This window comes from Myiozetetes cayanensis, unplaced genomic scaffold, assembly GCF_022539395.1.
Source record: "Myiozetetes cayanensis isolate MyiCay16 unplaced genomic scaffold, myiCay2020 scf9, whole genome shotgun sequence".
In the NCBI taxonomy this organism is placed as follows: domain Eukaryota; kingdom Metazoa; phylum Chordata; class Aves; order Passeriformes; family Tyrannidae; genus Myiozetetes; species Myiozetetes cayanensis.
In genome coordinates, this window is record NW_026088185.1 from 32,145,684 (window position 1) to 32,168,724 (window position 23,041).

Consider the following 23,041-nt stretch of genomic DNA (forward strand, 5'->3'; position numbering starts at 1 on the left):
ACCAGCCTGCTGCACAGGCACAGAGCAGCTTCAAATGAATCACTTTAATGAAAGCAGGATTTACATTTGGTGAATCGATCTCCACGTTCTCGCCATGTATTATTGCATAATGATGCACTTCGGGGCTCAGCAAGTCAATCAAGGGATTAAAAACTTATTTATTTTTAATCCATCTCCTGTAGAGAAGTTAAGGGGGAAAAAAAAGAGCCACCACAGTCTGCAACTGTGGCATGACAAGAGTTAAAATACGAATATGCTTCTAATGCAAAGATTGTAAAGAAAGAAGTGTTTGGAAACGCCTGGCAGGCATTCCTTTTTCTTGCAGTCACTAATTTATTTCAGTAGAAGGTTTTGTTTCAAAGCAAGAAAATTAACTTTTTTCAAAATCCCATTGTATCCAGATTTCACATTATATGAATATATTATCCTGTATCATCAGGAAAATTGCCATATTTGTATTTCCAGCTAATGAAGACACCAAAAATTAGGCTTGTCCCACTGTAAGAACTTTCATCCTTACATCAAAATTTGTAGAGTCAATCTAACCTTCAAATTTGAAAGCAAAAGACAAATGATTTGACATGAGTCATTGCTTGTAGTTAGGAATTTTTTGCTCTGCTGCTAATCAGGAAGGTCGTGGCAAGGACTAGAGAGGAAAGCTGTCATTCCAAAGTCAAGAGCAGTCTTACCACAGACTGGAACACGAACAGGGTCACACAAAATTCATAAGGGAACTTTGGGATTTGGCTCAAGTTCAACAAAAAGGAGAGAGATTTTGTAGAAGAGAACAATATCTGGTGGACAATACCTATCAACGATGAGATACAAGCATGGATATTAACTCAAATGTAAGACTTAATTGGTAGAAACTGGAATAGTATAATGCCAACATCTTTGCCAACCTTCCCAATATTCAACAATACTTTTCCTAATCCATCCTTGGCTTTGCACACCTTGCCATGAACTTACCATGAGAAACAAATACAGTATTTCATGTTTAGAGAAAGCCCATGAAAAGAAAAAAGAGGTAGAGAACATTTCAATGTATCTCAACTTACAGCAAATCCAAAGGAGGATGCACTGTATCTCATTACGGAGACAGCTGAAGGAAAAAAGAAAAACAAAACAAACATTATTTAGAATCACTTGAAAGTTTTAGATGCAGACTGGAGTAAAAACATTTTGGAACTACAGTTTCAAGCTCTCAGAAAACTGTACATGTCTCAAGGTGCTCCTTGTTCCAGCCAGGAGTTTCAGGTCCCCTGAACTGGATGACAGAAAATTATGCAGGCCCATCGAGGCTTCTGGAGTGCCATCTTTTTGACAAAGAGCCTAAGGGCAATTCACACAGCCCCAGGAAATGCTTCAAATCCCATCATATCCGTGATTTCCAATGAAAGAAAGCATTAGTTGGAAAAGCTTTGACCAGGTCTGATTTTGACTGAATAACACCTCTAAAAAATAAACCAGACTCTGCAAACGGTCTAACATCTGGGAAAAAAAATACCATTTTTATGATTTTACCCCATGCATCCTAATTCTGTCATCTCACACTTTCCAATTCTAGGAGGTGCTGTGCAAGAGAAACACCTCTGGAGCCCAGAGGAACAGGTAGCAAGGGAAGAGGCTTCATCAAACCCCAACTCTGCCAGGCTGACAGCCTGGCTGTGCCAAGCTCTCAAACACCGAGCAGCTCCAGCTTCGTGCTGTGTTTTGTAGGACTACCTGAACCTGTGCTCCCCAAAGAAAACTCACAGCACTCTAGTTCCAATATTCAGAGAGTGAAATAAAGCCTTAAAGGATTGATTTTACTTCTTTTTTATGAAGAAATATCAGCTAACTTAATAACTTTAACACAAAACAGACTCAAAACGACTCATCAGTGACTTTGTCAATCTTAGGCTGACAAACACAATATCTAATGTTCAGTATTCTGGTATTCATTAGAACAGCTTGGCAGAACAGAGATGCTGTGGTTTGACTGTTCTTTTCAGTGACAGCAAGCTGCAGTTCTGAACAGAAATTAAAATCTTGGGGAAAAGAACCCTTTTATTATGGATCTAAGACCACGCCACATGTCACAAATAATTGGACTTTATCATCACAGTTGGCCAAACCAAAAAGAAAAGTCATCAGGTTCTTCTTTCTCAGATTCCAGTTTTCTCAAAGTTGAAGAGTACTGAAACAGTTAGTGTAGATTTATGTCTCCCTCTCATTTTTAAATCATAATTTCCCACACTCCATCTCCGAGGTAAAACGAGAGGCTTTATTTCTTGGTCAGACGTGCCAGGCAAGAGTTTGCAGTGATCCATCTGCAAATTTCAACACTTCACTGCATAATAATGTATTACCTACCAAACGTTCCTTGTCTGCCCCCTTAGAGGCATGGTTTCAAAAACTGCAGAACTCACATTTTTAAAAAAAAGGGCATTCACAGGTACATACAAACTTGCAATGTTCCTGTCATTACTACTTGTGTATGATGCAGTGCAAAGCAACACTTTTACTCCTACTTCTATTTCTAGCCTGCCCCTGTAGTAGAATAACTCCTCAGTTTTCACTAAATTGCCAGTTTCTTTCCCAACTCAGGTCCTGAGTTGGAACAAGCAAACTTCATGGTTCCTTTAAAAATGAATTTGTAATTTCTCTGGGTGATGAACTGTACACAGACAGCCACACTTTCAGAGTCAAATAACAACTTTAAAGCACTTTCAGCCCCGACTTCAGCACATTAATACCTGTAGCTGACAAGTACAGTCACAAAGGTCACCAGTAAGTCACCCCAGCTTAGATGGGATGTCTTTCCATGGATCCAGGCTCTGTGGCAGTGAAAGCAGCTGCAATATTGGCTTACAGGGTGTCAGCCAAGACAGGCTGCCACACACTGACCACAGCCACTAAGAATGACTGGCTCCCACTGCAGGCTCTGAAGCTGAAAGCACTTCTAGGGAAGTGCTTCTTGGCAGCCAAGGATTTGAGACCCCTGGGCAAAGGAATAATCCTGGACCCTAATGACTCCAAGTATCCCTGCTGACCCCCAGGAGCAATTTGTGGCACTGCAGCTTTTGCTCCTCTCTGCCCTTCCTTCTTCTCAATAAGCATTTTCAGCATTTCCCAGACAAGCATGTGCTGTAAGAAAAACCCCAGAGATTCCTCATCTCCCTATTTTATCAGTACAATGGTGGGAAACAAGTCATGAGGAAAGAACAGAGCAGGTAGCTTTAAAATCCTGTGAGGACACTGAGTACATTCAGCAGCTCCACTGCCATGACAGCAGGACCCTGCTTTTAGCTGGTTTATTGGCTAAATTGGACAACATTTTATTACCTCTACAATAAAGCAGATAATCCTAATGCATTTTCCTGACATTTGTAAACAGAACTTGTGAGCAGTCAGAAACTAAAAATAGAGCCAGCACAGTAAGCCACAAATCTACCACTGCCTCCACCTGCACAGCAATAGCAATTTGTGAAGTCTGCCAACCAATAGGTCAGACTTTGATGTAATTCCTTCACCCCTTCCAAAGTGATTCCAAATAAAGAAAAATACCCCATTTCCCACACATCCTACCCTCAACAGAATAACGGTTTATCCACTTCATGGGCCTCAGAAAAATCATGTAACTAAGGTCCTAACCCAACAAAATAGTTCCAATTTCACTCTTCAGCCATCTGGTCTTCCACCATCCTTTGTCAGGTTTAATCCTTCTAAAAAGTGTTTCTGGAAGGACAGGACCTTGCAGTGACTCTGGTCCCCTCAGAAAATTAACTCTGCCTCCAGTTCTCTCATCTCTGGGATGAGTCTGACTACAGATGAGAGATGGTACATACAAACAGCTCTTCCACCGGTCACAAAAATCTCCTCTTACATACTTAGAGAAAGGAAAATTCTTTTTAGGAATCTCCTCTAGATGGGACAATCACTCCATCATGTCTGCTTTGAAATTAGTCTTTTTGAAAGACAGTCTTGGATGTCTGCACATAAAATACCATGGCTCCAAAAGCACATGACCTGCACTCAGCAGAAATCAGACAGGCAGTTTGAACACCGCTGAAAATGTTGGGTTTATCTCTCTCTATATAACCGTGCATATCTTGAAGGTTGCACAGAGCCGTGAGCAACAGGAACAAGAAGTTGGGCTGAATCAGAAGTGAAACTGAAATACAGTCTGTTTTCATTGCCTCCTGTTGGTAACACATCAAAAACAAACATTACAATAAATGTTTCAAAATAAATCCATTCCAAGCAGAGAAAACCAAACAAGTAGTATTTTCTAAAAACCCCTCACAACAACTGAAGGCAAAGAACAGACGTGTCTGATACTGTCAATACTTGTACAAAATGCTACTGAGCAGGATCAACAGGCACAGGTGCCTTTTCCCAGGTACCTTCTCCCTTCTTCAAAATTCTAGCAGAGTAAAACTGGAGGATTTCTGCAATCAGCACAGCAGCTACAAATGGCTGCCCCACACCCAACATCTCACACACAGGGCTGCCAGACACCCAATCCACATGGGGTGATCCAGAGCTATCCATCAGTGCCATGTTCCTAGATCCATATTTCGATCCCAAATTCACTTGGCAAAACTGTACCAACCCTACCCATAGAAAACCTTCAGCTCATTTTCCCAGTTTATAATCTGCATCACCATGGTAAAGACCCTTATCTCTGTGCAGTACCATCACACCACTACGTGTGTATCTACCAAGTGGAAACCTAAATTTAACGTATATCAAACCTGGGTCTTCATCTCCTTAGAATTTATGACCAATTTGTAAAGAAGCCCCTAAGAAGGTTTGTTTTTCCAGCTGCTTGGAAGGAGTCATAGCAACGCCGTGCAGAGTGAACTGCAGGGGAGTACCAGGAGTATTCAATCCTCAGGGAAGACCCAGCTGTGGGAACTCAGTGCCCAAGACTCTAAAGAGCCAGGCATCTTGTCCTCAGCCCAGCTTCTGCCTGGGCCTCGACTGCTGGGCCAAGAACCCACTCTTCTCGAGCCTTGTGTTTTTTCAATTTCTGAATTTTGTTTTCTGCACAAATTCTGGACACTTCAGAGCAGGACCTGTACCTTCCAGTCTCTCTGCTGTCTCCTGGACTACAAGCAGGGCTGGAACTTCTGGCTTATATATGTGTACAAAAGTGGCAAAGCTAAGGAACCTAGGATTTATTACTCCCTTCCTTCAAATAGAAAGAACAGTCCCACCAAAACTATTAAAGAGCTTTACTTTTTCCTTTGGTTTTTTTTTGAAGTCTGAGATCCTTGACATAAGTGACTCTACAGTTTAATAACAATATATTTTGCTTCCTCCATAACAAAAAAAAAATCCTCAAGGTATCCTAAAATTCTTTGCAGATTCAGTGAGGTAACAAATTTTGGTATAGGAAGTTTTAAAGCTTTCCAAGAATGTCTTCCTTTCCTTGTCTATCATACACTTAATTGTTTTGGTGGTTTGTTTTCGTCTATTGCAATGGTCAAACCTTTAACAGCTGCAAACTTCCATAACTTCATTTGCTTCAGTGAACTACAACACTGTACAGCAGTTGAAGCTTTTCCTCATTTCTTACTACAGAAGCAGTAGAGTTTCAGAACATTTTGCAAAGGTTTTCCTTTGAGTTTAATCCACACAGTTCTTTCCCATTTGCTGACATGTTAGGAAAAAAAATTGGGGTTTTTTTAGTGGTTATTGCAATCTCTGACTTCGGCATTTTCTATATTAAGTCATTCATTTTTCAATGTTTCAATTTCAGTATTTTTTTAAAACCAACTTTTTTGGTGGTTCTTGCAAAGAAATGTCCATTCTCCCTTAATCCCCTTCATTTATATGTTTTCGTTTATATTTGTCTTGTGGCTGCATCTTTGCCTCACTGAAAAACATCAGAAGGCTTCCACTTTGGGGTTAAATATTCACAACATGGGCTTCCATGCAGGCAGAGTGGATGTGGTTTTCTGCAACTGAATATTCATACACCGTGGTGCTCAGCAATAGTAGCAATCTCAAAGAACAGCAAAGCACTCCAGTGCTAAAGCTTAATTATCTCCAGGTTCACTTCTGTTTGATTCGCTTTCATCTTCCCATTTACCACCAAAAGAGCAGCCAGGCCTCCACTGGCATGTCCCACAAATGGGCCACACTGGGCAAACTGGCAGGGCTGCACAATCCTGAACTGTGAAATAAATAAAAAAAACTAAACAACAACAACAAAAAACCCTAGAAAAAAACTTCAAAAAACAAGGTGTAATTTTTCAAATTATGAAAACTTTACCCACGTGGAGAACACACTGAACCAGCTTTCTCTACAATACCCAGTAAACACTCCCCAAGAGAACACCTGTAATATAAAAAAACCTGAGCCTAAAACCACTGAATGGTAGAGACACACAGACACTGATGGTAAATCTGCTCCTGATTTCAGAAAAAAAAGAATGCCTGGGATCTCTTTTAACAACTGCTGAAACATCTTCTATGCACAGCAAGCTTTCACTGTGACCCTTCAGTGGGTAGAACATTAATAAATGGCCAGCCAACAATGCCAAAACCATCAATTTTGTGTGTCCCCCTTTCCAGCACAGGTAGAGATGAACACCAGAAACCGCTTATTTGGGCAAAGCTGTTTGCAAAGCCACAAATCAGGCAAGTCCCATAAGGCAGAGTCAACAGCAATTCCCAGGGCTGCTCCAAATCCCCTGCAGGGCCAACATTCCAGCATGTGCAAGTGCTGTGCAGGGCTGGGAGAGAGCAGGATCCCTCCTGTCTGGCATCCCACTGCTTCACACTCTGCTGTGCTTCCTCTCTCAGGTGCCAACCTTCTGTTTTCAAACAGGATTATCTCAAAACAAGAACACAAATAAATCAGAGAAAAAAAAGGAGGACTTGACGCTTTTGTTTAGTTTTGGCTTTCCAGGGGGCAGGAACTAAAAGGAGGCCAATATGTTAGAGCTCCAGCTGAGCTTTGTCAGGATATGGAATGCATACTTTGGCATTTAAGAACAGAAATAATAAAACTTGAAGGGCTATAAGAAACTTCCAGTTTTCCTTCCAGGTACATGGTGCAAACCCTCTGCAACTGAACATACAGGTGCAGAGTTTAATGTGTTGTATTTCAAATGGGGTCACTCGAATCATCCAAAATAACTCACTGCAATGACATTAAAGCACATTGTCTTTTAATGAAACTATGTATTATTGATGCCCCAGCTCCAAATAGAGCAAACTGAAATGGCCTAGAATATTGCAAATGCCTGTAACTGCACATTTGCCAAGGAAGTTCCTGCAGCTCATACCTACAGTCCACAAGCTTTGTAATTTTTGAGCCTGAAACCAGCTTCCAAAAGCAAAAGAGGCAAGTTGAGCCTGAACAGGGACAAGGAATGAGTGGTACCTTGGCTAAAAAAGCCACAAAATACCAGAAATGTTGATTGATATCTTCACACAGTCAACAGCTGCTTCTAAAGCCCTGTGGACCAAGATTTGTAACTTGCTGTATCCAAGCAAAGGCTGTCCAGATTTACTGACCTGGGAGACTCTCCAAAGGCAAAACCTCTCCACTTTTTGTATTTTAGTGACTGGAAGCAAAAGAAGCATTCAGGTTCTACTCAGCACAAAAAAAAAAAAAATCACTCTTGCGAGTTTGAGCAGTTGATTTAAAAAAAATTACCAGAATAAGCCAGAAGACTGAGGTAAAGACCCTTAGCTGACCTAAAAACGTTTCTGGAAGCCTCATAGAGATTCAATAAACTCAGATTTTATACATGTATCCCCAAACCTGGAACAGCTTGGACATAGGCAAAGCATTATTACCAGTCACTGGAGGTTTTGAATTCTTAATTAAAGAACTGAAATACTGTTGTGATTCTCAGGTTCTGGTAAGCTCCTGTCCTGTGGTCACATTAGAAAGAAGGAGATCCTTGATCCTTTCAAAAGGATACTTAAAGGATAATAAATAATATTGTTCAAAAGCTCAGATGTATTAACATAGAATTTACCTACAAAGGATTCAAGTAAACTGCAGCACAACCCACAATAAATATACAAATATAATTGGTTGTACTATGCATTGTGCCATGTGCTGGTGTCTATAAGGAAAAAAAATATTGTTAATTAGCTTTTATTTAGAACCAAAGCACATAACCAGTGGGAATTGCATCCCCTACCCCTGACAAGGTTATTTGTCTCCATTACTGCACAGAAATCAAGTGGTTCCACTTTAAAAAGATGCTCAGCTTGAAGATTGCCAAATTTAGACTAAAAGAAATGTATTAGAAAAGCTCAAATGCCAAAGCTCCAGATTCAGGGTGGGTGGGTTTTTGGGGGTTGTTTTGTTGGTTGATTGGGGCTTTTTGTTTGGTTGGTTTTTGTTTGGATTTTTCACTGTAGATTTTTTTTGTTCCCTATTTTTATGCCACTATTTCAAACTTGACTTGACTGGGAGCAAGTTGTGGTATATCAGAAATCAAGAGCATTAAAACAAATCATCAGTGCTGCTGTTAAAAGATTAAATCCCATCTGAAAGTACTTCTAAGAGGCATAAAAAATTGTCCAATGTCATAAAACCTAATTCTCAGCATGCTGCAAAGATTCAAACCACAGGCCTTATGGCACAGTAAGAACTCTTCCTTATTGCTATCCACAATACAACACAGTTGAATTTTCAACTTACAGACAGAAACCTGTCAGATGATAATATTTTTGCTGGAGTTTCATGTGATTTCAATATACAGATTTTTTGATCAAAGGTCTTTTTTTTCCCTGAGAATTTCAGTAAACGTTAATCAGCTCAACAGCTCAAGCTCAACAGATGAAGAATACAATTGCAAAAGTTTGTACTTACCATGAAAGGTTTTACAAATAAATTAGAATCTAATTTATTTTATGGATTTTAACTTTTTCATTCAGTTTTTGTGTGGAAGAAGTTATTGCTGTTGAGGTCATTTTAGACATGTAACTGTTATATTTACAGTTACCTGAAAAAATAAAACAAAGCCAACAACTACAGTAGTCTTCCTATTTCACAGGTAAGGAAACAGAACTGGATTAGGATCACAGGAGGCATCAGAAAGATCCAAAATAAGTTTAATAGCCAGAAGAAGTGGACTCTGAAGAGAGAGCACAACTGTGTGGAAAGGCAGATAGGTCCAGGTGGTTGGCACAGTCTCGCACTGCCAACCCTTAAACATTCCCTTTTCTAGGATTCTTGTCTATAAAGTGGGATGAAAGTACTTCCACAGTTCAGGACATTGGACACAGGGAAAATCAACTGGAGGGCTGTAGTAACTCTGCAAAGCCTGACAGCAGGTCCCAGGAATACCTCATCTATTTGAACAAACTGTTCAACATTGTCATCTGCCTTTTATGACACTTCCCATTCTCCAAGCCCTGCCTTAACTTCCAGAACTGCAAACTTTAACTGTGGAAAATGGTAACGCAATTAGAAAGGATCTGTGGGATCTTTATGGCATTCTCACAGCTTAACAGTTGTGAGAGACTATTTTTATCCTAAGAGTATTTGAACAGACTTCTGAAAATCAAAGCAGACTTCCTTTTATAGAGAATCATAGCAGTTGTTCAGAAGTGTAGCAAGTGCTGAAAAAAAACACATTCATATCGAAAATACTTTGGTATTGTCCTTTAAGTTGCACTAGTATAAGGTATTTATAATTATTGAGACTGATGTGACTGGTGCACCCCCCATTGATGGGTCATTACAAGCTCATTTTTGTCCTGCTGAAACCTCTAAAAAAAAATTGCAGTGAGAGCCATGAATACAAAGGGGACTATTTTAAACATCCTTCGTTTTGGATCCCTTTGAAAGTTCTGAATTCGGAACAGAGAAAAATGAGTCGATACAAAACTGTCAGTTGGACACCAAATAATGAAGATACCCAAAATAATTATGAGAAAGAGCTATTAAAAATGGCATTGGAACTCAGGTACATGAGAACATAAGATAGGCTAATACTTTATAAAAAAAAAAAAAATTCTAGCATAACCTTTTCTCTGTGTTCTGTTTTCTTATGAAGGTAAAAGAAGGCATTTGCTTGGCACTTTCCTTGATATTTTTGCCTGGTTCCTCCCTTAACTCACAGGTGGTTAAGTCTTGCAAGGCTGTTCTTGAGGATGATAAACAGAAATAAAATAAATTCTCTTCACGCACACATTTGGGATTTGGAAATCTAAGAGTGCTACCCTGGTTGGAGCCCATCCACAGCTGACCCTTGTTCAGCAGATCCCGGGACAAGGAATGGTCGCTGTAATCTGGAAGCTGAAGGTCACAGACCATGATCTGACAGGGATGTGCCCCACACAGCTGAGTCCCTCTGGCATCAGCAGGAGGAACACAGGAGAGGGCTGGAAGAATGCAAAGATTGACAGGTTTTCCTTATCATAACAAAAGAGAAAAAAAAACCCAAAACTGGAGGCTTATATTCATTTTTCTATGCATGGCTCTCCTGGACGTGCAAAGAACGGAGCAAGGTGTGTGAACACAAGACCAGCAGAAATTCACACTCATGACATTTCTCCTCGTATGAAATGTTTGTTCTGTGAGCATTTTAATGAACTTAACAAATACAAAAACCAAGGAAGATTGGAACTGAAAAGCTTTGGGTTTTGAAAGATAATTAGTTTTCTTCACAGGCTTTTTCATCATCCCTATCAATTTCAGAGACAAGACACGTATCACAGTACCCCTTGTTTAATCAGATGGCCAGTGAGCTGCTGCAGAATGAAACCAAGCTGCCAAACACAATTAAGCAGGCTGCCAGAATATAACACAATAGCTGAGACTTTTCCTTTTGCAAAGGGAGATTAGGAATGCATACCACGCCAGACATCTCAGTGACTCAGTGGAAAAACTTTAGGACCTGGTTTTATCTACACATCTAAACAAAAATCAGAATTATAATATTCCAACTTAAAGTTGCTTTTGGGTGTGAAAATTTTTAAATACCTCAACTGGTTGTGGGACAGGACACTTGATCAGGCTTCTCCAGCTGTAGACACAGCCTGGTTTAGTGTGTAGGAGCCTGAGGGCCTGTTCTCCAAAAAGAATGTGCTGGGCACAGAGCACGTCATGCTAAGGACACCTCTACCTACTGCTGGACAGCTCTTCCCTTTAAATCCCTCCATTTAATCTTCTGTTTTATCAAGCAGGAGTTCAATTCCTGCCATTTAATATCTTGTAAAACTCTCTCAGAGGCACTCCCACACCCAAAAGCACTTGCAGTCCCTTTAATGGTCAGTACGTTCAAGAATTCCTGTACGTGGTGTATTTGACAGAAATTCAAACCTGGAAGAATTGTACTGGAATAAAGTAATATTTATTTTGGAACTGAGGGCAAATTGGGAGAACTGTCACAATTTTACACAATAAATTTTACTGGCCCGTTTTCCTAATAAACCTACAAAAAAATCAAAACAACGATGGTAGTTCTGAGTCAGCAAGTATTTTCATAATTTAATTTTACCTCAATACTGTCCTATCAATATTTATTTGCATTTACTGTATTGTCAAATAGTTTAAAGCAGTTTATCACCTAGATTGTTACACTATAAACTCCTTTCTGTGGAAAAGCAAGAGATGACTGAAAATGTTACCTTGTTTATTCAGTTAGACCAAATGGCAGATTTTGTCACCTATTTTGTATATTGTATCATGGTTTCTGATCAAGGCAACATTTAAATAACTTGCCTATTTCTGATAGGGAAGATTATGTTATTTGCACAAAGCAGTGAAATAGTCCAGGTAACTGCAAATAAAATCTATTGATTTCAGCTCAACAATCAAGAGATAGCAGATCCTTGCTTTACTTCTCATCCAACTTCTGGAACACAAAAAAAATCTTAAATTTTGAACAGGATTATTAGTGTTCCTTTCACACAAATTACCAAGCAATGAGAATTCACCATTCTCATACAAATCTAATTAAACAGTCGACTTCTGAACATAGACAATTCTTATAAATAAATCAAAAGCCAGGAAGAGAAATGAAAAAGGAAATCCTCCGTGTTACCTTTTGTATCTTTCTCAGCTGAAATATAAACAAACCTTCCGGGGAGAGAAGCAATGTGTGATGCTTCTCTGTCAAATGTAAGTGGAAGGAGCTGCAGGCCATTCAGACAGATCCCTTCCTCAGACAATGTGTTAATCTTCCCAATCTATCGCTGAGGGCTGCAATAAAGCAGTCTGTCATCAGTCCCACTCCAGCGTTGTGGTGTGGAGATGCTCTGATAGCAAAGATGCCACAGACACGCAGCACACACAGAACAGCTCTGCACTCAGGCTTGGGGTACAACTCAAAGCAAACCCAATATATTATGTTAGCTGTGGGCTCTAAGTCATGAGGCAAAAATTAAAATGAAATGTGACTCTTAATAACAAATTTCCTTTGTTCTGTGGTTTTTAAATTAAGCTCTGTTAGCACTTTTTAAATACAATGATTCTGAAGGAGCCCTCTTGCAAACAGGTAATGCACATTTTCTAACAGAAATATTCTAAAACTGTGGCAGTTTTCTTCCAGTTGTGCAGTCTTGACAACTGGCAGCAATAGGAAACCATATCCAGCAATTCAAAAGACTGGGAAGGATGTAACAGCTTCCCTGATGGATGCAGAGTTGTAAAGCCAAAAGGAAAACCATGCAGTGACTGACATACCACACTGCTTTGCATCTGTCCAATTTCAGAGTAATTGGCTTGACACATCCACTGCTAATTCTGATCAAAGTAACAGAAGACTTGCAATCCTCTCTCTAGGAGATGAGCTTAATTTATTTGGACAGAAAATAGTCCAGATAATATCAGAAAAAAGCGTGATGATAAGACAGGGGGATATTACAAACTTGTACACTGCTGTTTATAACATGGAATCACATCAATAAAACTCGAACTACATCAATCATTTTTTTTTTCTGTTCCATGCACAACTACTCCAAGGAGCAAGCTCTTGAAAAATCTTACAAGCACATTCCCAGGATAAAACCTTTTATGTCAAGCAGCATATACATCTTCTTTTAACATACAAAGGGTTTCTGTTCTGTCTCTTTTTGCTTTTCTTTCCTGTTATGTATGCTTCAAAACCAAGAAAATTCTGCATTTCAGTATACAGGGAATGTTTAAAGCAGAGTGACATGCCCTTGACTTGCATGCAAAATGACTTCTCAGTGGAAGATACCAACAATCCATGGAATCATCTAAAATATCCTGGCTAATTTCTTCTGAAATTATGAGCATAGTCTCTGAAAATGCAGTTTTTCAAGGTTTCTGCAGTAGCCCTTCTGAAAACGGAGCTGGCTTTGAAAGGGCTAAAATGTCTTCTACAAACATGACACCAACAGTTTTAAAAATTGTTGTTGGCAACAATATATTTTTCTAAAACATTGTTTCAGATTATTGAAAACAAAAAAAAACCACACACACACACACATGCACACATAGAATTTTATCATTCTTAGATTTTCACCTTATCTCCTTTTGGGAATCAGCCAATATCTATTCCCTGCCTCCATGCAGAAGTAATGAGGGGGGGGGTGGTTTAAAACTGTAAATCATATTGAGAATAGTTGGTTGTTTAAAGAAGCAGAAACCTGGAATTACTAACAGCAGAATGCTGGAATTGTGGTTAAAACAATACAGTGGTCTGAATTTGTAGTCAACAATCCTGATCCCTGAACCTGAGATCAACTTATTAGGTGGTAGGTTTTGTGATGAGAATTGTACCACTACTGTAGCACTGCAGATTGACCAGAGATGTCTGGCTCACTCTTCCCACTGTGACAGACTTTGTGTTTTCCTTCCTTGGCAAGGAAAGGCTTTAAACTCCCCTGGCCTGATGCACCCACACAGCCCCAGCCCGATTCCCTCCGGGATGCAAACCCCACTGCCCCTGGTGATGTCCCCTCCCTCCTGCTGATGAACAGAACCTGTTCCTTCCCCAAGGCCTTTGGAGCCAGACCAGCTATTTCATATTCAATTACAGCTCTGATTGTGTGAAACAATTCACTGCTTTCGATGGCCTCTCTCCCAGGTGAGACACCCCTGGAAGTTTACAAGTTACTGGGTTGTTCTCCCTGTATTGCTCGTACCCCGCAGCTGCCTGGGGGTCAGAGCCACAAGACAATGCTCAAAAGGGATTTCAGCAAGTTCACTCAGCCACTTTGAGAAAAAAATCAAGGGCAAAATGAGCAGTGTAAAACTAAGGTAAATGATCTGAAGTTATTGTGTACAAGTACACAAATTAGATAACTTTGTACTGAAGTTACAGAAAAGTCTAACAAATATTTTCCCTCTACCTCCAAGCAGACCAACTTTCAATTAAGTTTGCAATATTCAGAGAAGTAGACTGTATTACTGCACTGAGTAATATCATATGAGAAAAGCCTCCTTTTGGAAAACAGAAAGAACAAGTTACTTCTTTATCAACTGTGCAAAGAAAATTACCGTGAGTTGTGGAGTACTAGAAATTCACCTCACAGTATATTCCATGGTAACTTGATTGCATACATAGGAGATAAGACTTCAGACTGCATAAATTTACACCATGTTCCTCAGATATGCTTATTTATTTATACTACTTGATTATCCAGCCTTCATACAACTGACTGTGTTTATAGCACTCAGCCTAAATTGAAAATTTCCCGTTCTGAACAGAGTGTGGTAAAGAAGTCTAAAACTTTCCATGGAAATTATTGAGATAGCTTGATCAACGGTAGTGCTGGATAAAAGAATACTTCCAATTGAAAGCTTTATTTTGGAAATATATTTTTGAAATGCTGGAAAGATAATATCATTTCTTCAAATGAGAATTTGTCACAGCTTCTCACATATCCTAATAACGTCCTTTTGCATACGAGCTCTGAAAAAATACCCTGCCATACACTACTTCATTCTGTAAAGTCTAAAATGTATAACAAGAAATTGAAAGGCCAGAGAGAAAAGATTAATTCAGAGCTAGAGCTGAGGCTCCTCTGGGGTAGGAAGTAGGGATGACACAGCTGCTCCAGATGGAAGGCACGAGATTAGTCACAGTTCACACATAAAGTCTAGAAAGGGCTTTAGAACAACTCTGAAATGTTGTCTGCAGTAAGGGCTGTATCTCTGTACATGGAGGGGATCATTCTGAGCATACATGGTATAGACAGTTAGCCCTAATAATGCTTGTAAATTGGATTTGCAATCTCCTGTGTGCCAGAAAGCTCTTGTGACACAGAAGTCAATCTTTATAGTGTACGTGTATTTATGGGCCCATCATTTCAAAGGAAATCATTATTTATTTCTGGCCTCCTTTGTGTTTTTTGTAAATATAATGACAAAAAAGAAGAGTCATGGTTCAGGATCAGTCACAGGTAGACCACAAGCCCACTTTCTTTGCTGTGGCTTTTGGTATTGCACTGTACATGGAGTTATCAGCCACGAGCCTGGACAAAGAATCCAAGAGGGGCCTTGGGGTGCAACTCTCCCAGCTATGTTATCCAAAGGCCTGGCATACAAATTACCTCTTGGAATGACAGTAAACTTTCAACAGACATTCCAAATAGATGTAATCAAAACCCTGACCATAGTTTGATTGATCTCAGTAACAACAATTCAGAGGAGGAAAAGACCAAAAATCTAAATCATATTCCTAAGTCTCCATTTATTTACTTTTTTTCATTTGTTTTCTTCACATACATGGCCTTCCCAGGAATATATAACAAAACCATCCCTCTTTTGCATAAAAGACTTCTTGAGAATTCGCTTTTGTCATTCAGCATAACAGAAACAAAATGACAGACTGCTGCCTGGGCAGCTGTGCATTGAAACCAGCACTGATTTGTACTTGATTTCTCTGTAGGAGACATGTTTCATTTCACCTACATCAACAGGTTTCAAACCTTACAACTGGAATTATGAGCAAACTTGTTCACTGGCATGGTTTTTAATATTCTCCTAATTTTCAGGCCAGAAGAAATACCTGTGTTCACCTGTACTTCTGATTAACCCTGCCCATTATTAGCTCAGATACCTCATCCCTCCATGACTGTGCTTTGCATCCACACTGGCCGAGGTTGGACAGGCCCACATCTCATCTCACCTCACAGTGATACAGCCCCAGCCCACGACTGGGACTTCTGCACAGAGATCTCAGAGTGAGTGACTCACATGCATTTATAGAACACTTTCATCCCAGTAGATAATGACTTGTTGGGGTGTGCATACTGATAAACCAGGGTCCAAAAGCAGTCACTTCATTAAGAACTGGGTAATGACTTCTAAACAATTACTAGATCTGTTGCAAATGAGGCATTTACTCAAGGAGCAAATACAATCAAGAAATAAAAGGTGCTTATCAAGAGTTATTATATAAATATGATGGTTTAAAGAAAATTATGAATGATTTTTGTTGATGCTGAACATTACTCAATGCAAATGATTTTCTCAATTGCTTCTGCTATAATTTTATGTCATGAAACCACAAGCAACAGTGATTATTTGATCCATATCTTTGATGCTCTTTAATAAATTCAGGACTAAGAGTTTTCAGCTTTATACTGACGCAAACGGAATCAATAAATTCTTCAAGTCGAGTGTGAAAGAAATTGTAAAAACAGGTGTTGGCATTTGGGAACTGCAGTGCTGAACACAGAGCAGATGAGTAATTTCATGACAGGTACCACAGAAAGTCCTTAAGGGAAAAGCTCATTGAGTCAGCCAGAAGAATATATGCACGAAACAAATCACAACGATTTTATAAATACTCCATAAAATTAGACATTTAAAATTAATTCAAACTGGCTGTACATGCCAATCCAGTTTTCCTTTAAAATTCAAGCTCCACCTACCTAAAATACACAGTCTTTACCACCTATTGATACAATTAGTTTGTCAGATTTAGACAAGAGTCTGAATTCACATTCACAGATTCAGGTTTTTACATCTTAAGAAAGGGTTAAACATTTACAGTCACTTTGATTATTTGCAAATTTGGATCTGACATTAGTCACATTAGAATAGCTGGGCCTTTAACACCGTGTGATGTTCACACAAGCTCTCAGAAAAGCCAAAAAATCTGCTGGTGTTAAATTTTTTTTAAAATTCCTGTCTGGCAGCTGACCTGAAATGGATGTACAGCATCTGTTTCCTCTCAGCACCACCTTCAACTTACACAGTTCCATACCAAGAACATTTTCAATTCCTTCTAAAATTAACTCTGTGGCAAAGTTCTGATCCATAGGCAAAACAACTGTCAAAATAAAGCACAGCAGTAAGGTACTGGTTCATCTTTAAACTTCAAAAGAAATACTTCAGTATCCATGCAAAGTATACAAGAAAAAAATACTTCAGTATCCATATTACAGTGAGGATAATGAAAATATCCTTTCTTTCTTAAAGAAACACCAATGTAGCTTTGAAAAACATACTGAAGAACAATATGTAACTGCCTTTTATTATACAACTCGACAGAAATGCTGGCTAAATAAAATTATCTAGAAACAGCAGCAAAGAAAATGCATAATGTCATTGTACAGATTTGTATAGATTATTACAAGTGTTAAAAGACAGAGAAATGTCTGCACAGCAAGTCCTGCAGAGAAGATGAGCTAATTTCTTAAAGAATTTGGTAAGTTAGTTATGTACCTTGATGTTACTCCAGAGATGCAGGTCCTCTCTATTATATATTTTAGTGCAATGTGTTCTGGTGACACATAACTACATTAGTAGAACATGGCTCACACAACCCTGTATTCTAATTATTCCTTTGGGTTTTGTTGGTTTTTTTTTTTGTTTGTTTTTTTGGTACTACTGCAGAACAAGCACCGTCCCCAAAGCTGCTCAAGTAATGAAAAAAACCACAGCAAAACCAACTGGCCAACCCACTCCCCCAGCCCCTAAGAATGCCAGAAGCTGCAATCAGATGCAAACCAGTCACTTTTATACATCTTGCAACTAAAGAAAAGGACCAGTTTAGCACAGGAAAGTGCTGAACACGTGCTCCATGTGTTCTCCCTGTGCAGGCACAAACACACTTGCACTGGGAGGAGGGAAAGCCAGCCAAAGTGGGCTGACAGATGTGGCAATGTGCTACATTTGTAGGAACACAGCATGGAAGGAGTAGAGTTGGCCTAAAACATCACAGACAAGGAAGAACAGTCACACCTGTCAACATCCATCACCAGCACATCCCTTCTCAGGCCCCAGCCTTGTGTCATCAGCTGAAAATGCTTCGGTTGGGGGAAAGCAATGGGAATTGTGTGCAGGCTTGAAAAACATCTTCAAACCCACCCAGCCAAGGCCAGCTCTGCCTTTCCCATCTCCCACAATATCTGCTGTCAGAGCAGAGGGGGAGAAGCAGAATTTGGTTTGTTAGGTAAGAGAGTCAAAACAATAGGCGAGGTTTTGGCTCCAGCTTGGGCAAGACTTGTGCTTTGTCCATTTGTGGCACATCTTCAGCTGTTGCCATGACAACACTGACATGTCCCCAAGCTGGAAAGTGCTCTTGGTTTAAATATTGTATAAATGAACATAAATCTTTTATACATCCCATGCAGCTATTGTTGGTGAAATGGGGGCAGCATTTCCCTTAGTTTTATTAGAGGAAGAAATATTATACAGATCAGTCATGCTGCTATTCACTGAACATTGAAGGATTTCAGCAGCCCAACCCAGAAAAATGTTAATTTTTTTTATGAAAAGCAGTATAGTAAAGTGTTCATATCTTGAACACGGGAATTTTTGTACAGTGGTTGAAAGGATGGTTTTAAGTCATTTTCCGTTCTGAAAAATTCAGGGGTGTTAGAAAATGAGACCTTCAAAATAATTTATTTTCAACTAAGAAATTTAAGGTACTTCGAGTAAATTTTTTTTTCAAATGTTTCAATATTCTAATTAAACATTTTGTGGTGATTTCTAATTAACAGGGGTTTTATAGCTTTAACTCCTTTTGGGTATTAATCATAAATATTGAACATTTTTTAGGATAACAACAGCCCCATCTGTCTCTAGCTGAGTTTCAAAGCACAGACATGATGACACGCTTTCTATCAGGGTATTCTGCACTTGAGAACCTTATTATCATCTACATGTAAACCTGTATCAGTGATTCCATTATTTTGAATTCTACATTCATTAAAATATTTGAGACAAACCTGGAAAGAAATTACATCTTCCTAGTTTTCTGTAGGATTAAAGACATTTTAGAACAAATTAAAAAAAAAAAAAAAAATCAGTAGTTTCCCACTGCAAAGGCCCCCAACAGAAATCAGCTTCCTGTGTGAGCTCTCTATCCTGGGCCTTTTTTTACATGCAGAGAGCAAGGAGTTTCTACTAATCCCTTACAACATATATGTGTATTTTTTGTTACTTAAATACAGGTATTCCAGAATAAGATGACACTGGGAAGCAGGGTATTTTTGTTGGCAAATACACAGCAGTGTTGTAAAGACCTATAAGGAAATGCATTAAATAAGGTCAGACTCATCTTGAATCAATCCCTGCATTTTATTTATAGACAGGCACATAGGCAGATATTTCATCTTCTCACTTTCAGGCTCACTTTTCGTGGCTGCTGTAGCATTTAAATAGAGTTAATCAGTCCCCTCCAGAGCAAAGGCAAGTACTCTAAACAGAGCTGCACAGCTCCAGGGATGTTCAGCAAATGTGTTCAATCAACACTTGCTCCTTCTGGAATAAAGAGGATGTGACTCTGCATCAGATTTCGCCTTCTCTGCTGTTTGAATAGTGTGGCAGTCTCTGTCTGGGCCATAATGTGATTTGGATTGAGGGGAAAAGGCCAAAGGGTTATTCTAAAGCTGAATTGAAACGCCCAGTTTTCATCTAATGAGGATTATCTGATTTACATCTGAAAACCTGGACCCACCACAAGCAACAAAAGAAGGCACGTGCAGGGCTGGAGCTGCTGGTGGGAAGGCACATTTAAAATTTACTCTCCCAGGAGTCTTTATTCTACATGAGCATGTCAGTTATTATCACTGGAATAAAAATGTTATTAAGCAAGTTAATAAAATCTTGAATCATGATATTATCTTTTTTTTGTCTGATTGAGTTTTAATTATAATTGAAAATAGCGAGTTTATGAGCAGAGCATTTGCTGGCACATGAGATGGTGTGTTGCTTTAAAAGGTGAGAGTGGAAAATAAGTTGTTCAGTCATAATACACATTAAAGAAAGGATGTTGATGAATGTCACCAATAAATAGGTATCAAGTAGTAGTCCTGATTCTGCAAACCCCCACAGAAATTGGCAATTTCAGCCATGTTTAATATCTCCTTTAAACTGGCTAAGATTACACAAATTCTCACAAGTAGCGCTCTCTGTCATTACTTTAGTAGATTACAGGTTAATTATGAAAAGATTTAAAGCCTTCCCAACCTATCACTTTACATCCCTGAAATCCTTTAAGGAAACAACACAGGGCCATTGTGCATGCAGACACATAGGTTGCTTTCATCTCTTGAGTCAAGCTGCATGACTCCAATTTCCCATTAATTAGATAATCTTTCAGAGGATTATTTGCTAATTATCCTCAGTAGGTTTCCAGCACATGAAAAAATACACGGGGAAAAAAAAATACAATGAGAGACTTCTCCAAAACACCTGGCTATGGAGAGCAGTATTGGAATAGCCCACAGATTCCTGGGGATCCTTTAACCGTGACATTCCAGGTAAAACAACTTGGATGTGTTGGATGCTCCTGGACAAGAGAGCAGCACCCAGGGTCTGTCAGATTTCAAAATCATCCAACACCAAGACTTTGAAATAAAATTATGTGATTAAAAAGCATGTTTAAGCATCTATTTGACAGATTTGTAACCAGGCACAAAAAAATAAGTGTGATATCTAATATCACATGTTATGTGTCACTTATTAGCTGTGGGAATTCCTTCTTTTTCATCCTGCTGGCAGAGCTGGGGACAGACACAGGAGGCATTTTTACACCTGGGATGACCAAGCAGCAATTCCTAGATGAAGTCAGTTTTCCATGCAGTGTCTTCCTGAACAGAAACACTTGCTTGGGTGGGAATCTTCACTTGTAAACCCTCCTCTTAAGAACTAATTAATCTGTCAGTTTTTCCTGTTATGTTTAATTTTGACACTAAATTCAACCAAGAAATATTTGCTATTTCCTTACTAATGAAATGCTATTTGTGGCAGTGTTATGATGCTACATGATGGCGCTTTTGAAACATGCAGCCCTTTCTACCAGAGCTAAGAAGTATTAACATGGGGTTTATTAATAATATATTCATATGATGAAAACAAGATTCCTTCTGCCAGAACAGCTTATGTCCTGGTATATAATACATATTTTGACAACCCCTTTTCACACAACATGGTTAGTGCCACTAAGAAATGCACCTTAGCTTCTGCTTATGATAAAAACTATCTGGGATGGATGAATTCAATTGGAGGATTCTGATATATTTGGGCAGGGTTATAACTTTATCAGTAGTTCCAGGATTTGGAGGGCACAATTTTCTACACACTCTTACTGCCTATATGCTTTTAGCAACACTACATAAATAAAGGTATTAAAATGACTCAATATACTGGTCAAATGGGCTAAACAGGAAATGTTGAACTATTGCTTCCATTAGAACTGAACATGTGATAATAAATAAGTACTATCAGACAAGTATGTGCTTGAAGAAATCTTTTCTTTTGCAGCCTTGCAACTGTAACTATCCATTCTTACAGACTCCCTTTCACTTTCCTTCTTTCTCTCCCAAAGTTAAATATGGCAGTTGCTGGATACCCATGTGACCACTGACATCAGAACTATCTAATTCTGGGAGTCTAATTACTTCGTGTCCACCAAATGCTACAGAGCTTGCATCCTTCACCAGTAAATCTCTCCCAAAAATGCTGTTTAGTTGACAAATTAGACATCTGTAACCAGAAAGGATGAAACAGGAAGTAAGAGCTGTCAGACTCATCCCAGCAGCAGCAGAGTTTTGTTCTTTCACCTACTCCCAGCTACCCAAAACATGGCACAGAGTTTTGGCTGCTGCTGTGCTGGACTGCTCCGACTTGTGGCTGCCATTCCCTCCTCCTCCTCCAAGGCACAGCAATGCCAGTTCCGTTCCAGGATCTCCTCCACCCAAACTCTGAGCAGCAATGTGCAGTCACACGACTTGATGCGACTGAGACAAGCCAAGTGACGCCTCAGCCAGCTCTCCAGCAACCAAGGGGCTGATGGATCGATGCTGGCAGCTGCAGACACAGCCTGCTTTGCTGCTGAGTCAGGCATTTGCAGCACATTTGACAGCAGCAGACACAGCCAAGTGTGTTTAAGTTCCAGCAGCGTGGAAACATCCTGCCAGCAACTCCAGAGAGCCACAAAACCCCTAACAAAGACACCATGGAAGTTCACTGGCCTCCAAGTGCTTACTGGAGGTGAACTGTGGTCACTGAAGTCAAGAGAGCTATCCAGAGAAAGGGAAGCACTGGTTTGTGCAGTTGTAGAAATTGGGTGCCTTGGGTATGCATCAAAAATTTGGAAAACAAAACAAAACAAAACCAAAAAATACTGTGTGCATGTCTGTACATTAAAAAAGCATCTACCTCTTGTGATGATTTACAGGAAAGGTAAAAATCCTTACCTCTAACAGATTCATAAATAATTCCTATGCTACATTTCTGGTGTAATGTGCTGATGTTCTGAGTTACTGGAAGTTGAGTATATTCAAGAAGATGTGTGTTACTGTCCTGCAGCATTCTCCTGCTGGGGTAACAAGAAGGGTTTTTTATTTCAGTTTGACAGAAAGAAAAGAAAACCAGGTACCAACTGCTCAATGAGAGCTGATGGCTTCCCAGTAAAAGACTTTCTTAGAGCACTTTAGGAACCTCTGGATCAAAAGTGCACCTCACAGCACTACCTGTGCTCCCTTGAGGGGCTGCTTTCATAAGGAAATAAGGCACCTAAGTTTTGAAGTTAAAATAATGGAATAAAAGATATTCCATTCTTATGATCTTTTTTATTTTGTCTTTCCAGTTGTCTGCAATGAAATCTAAGAGGCCTTGTATCAGATCCAATATGCAGATTAGGGA

The 23,041-nt window shown here is 39.3% G+C and overlaps 1 protein-coding gene across 2 annotated transcripts in view; it reads right to left on the minus strand.

Annotated features, from left to right (window-relative positions):
• TMEM163 (transmembrane protein 163) overlaps window positions 1-23,041 on the minus strand; it is a 92,616-nt gene that overhangs the window by 37,538 nt on the left and 32,037 nt on the right. For both annotated transcript variants that reach the window (XM_050340451.1, XM_050340450.1), the window contains one exon: window positions 1,059-1,102. In XM_050340451.1, the coding sequence (XP_050196408.1) occupies window positions 1,059-1,102 (44 nt within the window). The remainder of the gene's footprint in view (window positions 1-1,058; window positions 1,103-23,041) is intronic.